The sequence below is a fragment of the Prunus avium genome, chromosome 1, assembly GCF_965620075.1.
Source record: "Prunus avium chromosome 1, drPruAviu1.hap1.1, whole genome shotgun sequence".
Lineage (NCBI taxonomy): Eukaryota > Viridiplantae > Streptophyta > Magnoliopsida > Rosales > Rosaceae > Prunus > Prunus avium.
The window spans coordinates 345331-350961 of record NC_142284.1 but is presented as its reverse complement, the minus strand read 5'-3'; the positions used below and the strand labels follow the sequence as shown (position 1 = coordinate 350961).

Genomic DNA, 5631 nt, shown 5'->3' with positions numbered 1-5631 from the left:
ACCCTCAGGAGACACAACTCCTCCTACTAGGGATGCCTAGAGGTTTAAAGGCTTGTTGCATACGCTCAATGCAATCGAGTTACCTACGAAAGTGGTCTAGTTAAACTTCTTGTTTTGTTTTTATCTTTGTTTTTCTTGTTGTTTTGCTCGAGGACTAGCAAAATCTAGGTTTGGGGGTATTTGATCGGTTCATAATTGTATATCATTTTGTACCCTTCTAGCTTATGATTTGGTTATGTTTTTGAGTTAAACTTGTGCTTTTAATCCTTTTTGTGTTTATCTTTCAGTTCATTGAGCTTTAGGTAATAATGATGGCTTTAGAGAGCATAATTCATGCAATTCAAGCATGTTAAGGCCTAATTTGGATGAATGGATGAAGAGCTTAAAGACAAACTCATTTTGGCTACAGCCCCCTGCCAGTCCAGTTCCGTAGGTCATATTGCAAGCTTTGTTTCAACAACCTAAATAGCTCAAATGAGGCCACATTCTTCATGAAAGTTGTTTCAATGGGTGTGTACTATAACATATCCAAAATTCAGCCCCATTGGATAAATATGGAGGCTGTTACCTAGCAAACACAGAACCATGCTCAGGATGGATCTTATCAGCGCGGAAAATGAGTTAGCAATTTGTTTTGGCCTTAACTTCCTCCTCCGACCTTGGATTGGCCCAAATGATATATGGCTGGAAAGAAGACATTCTGAACTTCAAGTTTGAGTGCTTAAAGTCTTAATTTGCTTAAGGGAAGCCCAAGTTGTAAGCCCTTGAAGTTGCTGGTCATGCTGACCTCAGCATGTGCTGGTTGGATGCTTGGTCATGGTGAGCTAGGTATGAGCTATCATTTCTGGTTGGAAGCTTGGTCATGGTGACATGAAGATGAGCTAGGGCTGCTGGTGGGATCTATTGGTGAAGTGCATCAACCAATTCAAGATTTTCTAATACAAGTGCATCACCCAATTTAGATTTTCTAATACAAGTGCATCAACCATTTCAGATTTTATAAAACAAGTGTTGTATGCATTAGCCATATTGAATTCAGATTTTCACTTCCCCTAGGCCTATAAATAGGGAGGTTCTCTAAGCTTGTAAACAGACCCCAAGGGGGGGAGCTCTCAAACACTTCTCTAGAGCTCCCTTCCCTTCTCTCCCTCAAATTCTCTTAGTTTGCTTTCTAGTTCTCAATTCTAGCTTTCTTTAATGTTTTCTTAGTTGTAATTTATTTTTCTTGTAATGTAAATTCTTTCTTAAGTATTCAAGTTTAATTAGTTTCCAAGTTTCAATTATGGTTTTTGTTCTTATTCATTATGCTTATAAGTTAATATGCTAGTTTGAATGATTGATCACCATTTAGGCTTGCATGTTAGCTATCTTGGTTTGAATTAAGAGTATACACCATGATTTAATTCGAATTGAACTATGAATAGGAAGAGTATGTATGGACATTCGACAACAGGGACTAGATACATGCTTGGTTGTTTAAAATGTTCTTCTATGCTTAATGGGTTCCTAATGCTTAATTTTAGGTTAGACAACAAATGATCAAATTAGGGAATTAGGAACACAAGGTTATGACCACACACCATGGCTTAATCATACTTTAGCTAGAATCAATCCATTAATCTAAATTGAACTTGGGAACTTATTTGCTTGAGTTACTTTCTTATTTTCTTCCTTCTTTCATGTTCTTTGTTTTTGTTTCTGTTTTGTGTAGGAAAACTGAATTGGATCATTCAATCACCAATCCCTGTGGAATCGACCTCGCACTTACATACGCTAAACTACCAACGGTTCGTGCACTTGCGAGTATCACAAGTTGAGGATGCAGCTGAATCCATTTTGGTGCAGCTGTATCTACGCAACAGTTATCACCCTCTTTCGTTCTTTAGCCATTTCCTTCTTTTCCCCTTCTTCTTTCTTCCTCTCTCTGGTTGTTTTTTCTTTCTTTCTTTTTCATTCTTATAATTTAGGAATTTTGGTGAAAGAAAGACCACCTTTTTTTCCATTTTTTTTCCCCACTCCCCATATCAACTGAAGATAGATCTTCATTTTATTTCCATTTTGGCTGGCTTAGTATGGTGTCTCTGGCCTTTTTTTTTTCTTTCCCATTTTTGCCTGATTTGGTGTGGCTAGAACGGCACCGGCAATTTTTTTTTTATTTCACCTCTATTTAGCATGTAAGCTTGCTACTCTTCAATGCTTAAGACCACAGTTTATGTTATTAAAAAACGAGCAAACAAACAAATACTATTTATTAATCTTCGAATCTGTTTTTTTTTCGTGGTCTAAATCTTCCAGTCTGACGTTCTTTTTAGTTGTGCTGAACTCTCACCTAATTGTAGACAGTTTTGCCCTCAATAAGTGGATGAAATGTTTGGAAATTTTACCGGAAGAGGAGGGAAATTAGCAAAAAAAAAATCATTGAATTTAACATAATGTCGAGCTATATATAGCTAATTTATGTCGCCAAACGAATTTTAGATTAAATTTTAGGAAACATGCATCTTTTTCTTTTCTAAATTCGGGTTCATCTCCAACAAAATAGGTAAACATAGTGGTTCAAGAAATCACTAAAATGACAACCATTAATTGAGTGATCAAATTGATAAGTTATATATATGCAATGTCGACCATAGTAAGATTATGATCATAATCCATCTTTGCAAAAAAAATCATTGAATTTAACATAATGTCGAGCTATATATAGCCAATTTATGTCGCCAAACGAATTTTAGAGTAAATTTTAGGAAACATACATCTTTTTCTTTTCTAAATTCGGGTTCATCTCCGACTAAGCACTTATTGCGCGCGTCACCATATGCCTACCACGGTACCACTACAAATTGTTGTTATTATTTTCCATTTTCAAATTTATATTTATCAAAACCAATATTCCAAACCCGTTGGATAAGGAAAAAACAAGAAAATAATAAAATGTTGAACTATATGATTAAATCCTGCATGCATTCACCGACTTATCAGTACCCTCCGATGGAATTGACAATAATTTGAATTAAAGGTGTTGATGATATTTTCTTCCCCTTTGGGTTGTTAGGTAAAACGTGAGAACAAGCACATTCCAAATCATGCAGATGTCTGTAGGCAACACATACCACACAAAAATGCACGTGCCAGCAAGGCCCTTTTGGCCTTAGGTTGTTGAGCATTTACCTTTCTAACAAAGGAATTGGTCAGGCACGTGATACGTAGCTAGCTACCTCTCTTTCACTTATTATATAAAATACAACCGCTTCTCTTAACATTTTCTCAGACTTACCATTGCAACTGTAAACACACAACCACAACCAGCACCTAGCCTCCTTGATCTTTCTTGACGACCGGAGAAAATGGTGACTGTCGAGGAAGTTCGTAAGGCTCAGCGGGCAGAGGGTCCGGCCACAGTCTTGGCCATTGGGACAGCAACTCCTCCCAATTGTGTTGACCAGGCTACTTACCCTGACTACTACTTTCGTATTACCAACAGTGAGCACAAGGCTGAGCTCAAGGAAAAATTCCAGCGCATGTGTAAGTAGCAATATCTTCTCCTTTTTTTTCTTCTTATTTTTCTTTGAACATGATCCGTAGGCAATTCCTTGTTTAATTCCAGAAAAAAGGATATCATGTATATCAGCAAGGTGTTTGATAATTTTTCATTTTATTTATTTATTTTGGACTGAGATATATATATATATATATATATATATATATATATATATATATATATATATATCTGTGATGTTTGCAGTCTGGCTAGGCCTGGAGTAGTATTTGTTCAGTCTTTTTCGTTCTGATCTTCTTGGCCCCATCTCACCCCAAAAAATAAAAAAATTACAAAATGGGAATTCAGTGAGATAAAAATGTAGTGAAATTCAATAATAGAAAAAACATTTCAAGATATTTTTTTACAAGAATTTGAATACAAACAAAACAAATGTGACAATTATTATTTTCCAGTTAATAGTTGTGATAGTGAGTTGTTTTAATTTCACATCATACTCTGCAGTAGTCATATATACCTTTTTAATGAAATTGAAGTATTTTCTGGCATGATGAACGTATATATATAGTAATTGGAAAAGGACACCACCAATTAAAACTGCCTTTGCAGCAGCACTGGGCCATTTTAAATTAATTATAAATCATAGTCATGCTCAATCCTCAAACACAAGCGTAACTTTTCTGTTTATGCTTTTTTCAGGTGACAAATCTATGATTAAGAAGCGTTACATGTATTTGACCGAAGAAATTCTAAAAGAGAACCCAAGTATGTGTGAGTACATGGCACCTTCCCTTGATGCCAGGCAGGACATGGTGGTCGTTGAAATTCCAAAACTCGGCAAAGAAGCTGCCACCAAGGCCATTAAGGAATGGGGCCAGCCCAAGTCCAAAATTACCCATTTGGTCTTTTGCACCACCAGTGGTGTGGACATGCCTGGAGCCGACTATCAGCTCACTAAGCTCTTGGGCCTCCGCCCCTCCGTCAAGCGCCTCATGATGTACCAGCAAGGGTGTTTCGCCGGCGGCACAGTGCTCCGGTTGGCCAAGGATTTGGCTGAGAACAACAGAGGTGCTCGTGTTCTCGTTGTGTGCTCGGAGATCACCGCCGTCACCTTCCGTGGGCCCAGTGACACTCACCTTGACAGTCTAGTGGGCCAGGCTTTATTTGGTGACGGTGCAGCAGCTATTATTGTGGGTGCAGACCCAATTCCCGAGATCGAGAAGCCCCTATTTGAAGTGGTGTCAGCATCCCAAACCATCCTTCCCGACAGCGATGGAGCCATCGACGGTCATCTCCGTGAAGTTGGGCTTACATTTCATCTGCTCAAGGATGTTCCCGGGCTTATTTCGAAGAACATTGAGAAGAGTCTGAACGAGGCCTTCCAACCTTTGGGCATCTCGGATTGGAACTCCCTATTCTGGATTGCACACCCTGGTGGCCCAGCAATTCTAGACCAAGTGGAGTCCAAATTGGCCCTGAAGCCTGAGAAATTAGAGGCTACAAGACACATACTATCAGAGTACGGAAACATGTCGAGTGCTTGTGTGCTGTTTATTTTGGATGAGGTTAGGAAGAGGGCCGCCGAGAAAGGACTAAAAACCACTGGAGATGGTCTGGATTGGGGTGTGCTATTCGGCTTTGGCCCTGGGCTCACTGTGGAAACCGTCGTGCTTCACAGTGTGGGTTTGAATGCTTGAAGCCTTGAACATCATCACTGTTGATTCATTTCAGATGCTTTCTTTCTTCTAGATGTATTGGTTCTACTTTTTCTTCGGTTTTTTGGACTTATTTTCTTCCAGATGCATCATGGGTAAACTTTGGTGCAATGGCTTTGTTTACTACGTTCATGAATAATTGATATTCCATGATTTTCCCTCGATATATTTTTATAATCTTCGAATGGCTTGCTACTCTTCATGTTGGTTTTGTGATGGAATATGAGGTGCTGGAAATATGAGTTGCTTCAGCAGAGCTCGTTGTATTCTGATTCACTTAACTTGTGTTCTTACAATGATAAGCTCAAAGGCTTTTTTGAAGAGAACAAATTTTCTAGAGAATTCTTCCTAGAGAACCTAAAAGACATTACATAGGAACTCTACCAAATTAATTTAGGACAGCTACAGCTGCTGTAATAA

The 5631-nt window shown here is 38.4% G+C and overlaps 1 protein-coding gene across 1 annotated transcript; it reads left to right on the top strand.

Moving 5' to 3' along the window:
* Positions 1-3254: 3254 nt before the first annotated feature.
* LOC148297094 (polyketide synthase 5) lies at positions 3255-5377 on the top strand. Its single transcript, XM_088246499.1, has 2 exons — positions 3255-3522; positions 4196-5377. Exons 1-2 carry the CDS (start codon positions 3345-3347, stop codon positions 5191-5193), a joined length of 1176 nt encoding a protein of 391 aa, XP_088102625.1. The 5' UTR covers positions 3255-3344; the 3' UTR covers positions 5194-5377.
* The last annotated feature ends 254 nt before the right edge of the window (positions 5378-5631 follow it).

Coding starts and splice junctions, on each gene's coding strand:
- LOC148297094 (XM_088246499.1), top strand. CDS start 3,345: ATGGTGACTGTCGAGGAAGTTCGTAAGGCTCAGCGGGCAGAGGGTCCG. Junction 3,523..4,195: donor GGAAAAATTCCAGCGCATGT/GTAAGTAGCAAT, acceptor TGCTTTTTTCAG/GTGACAAATCTATGATTAAG.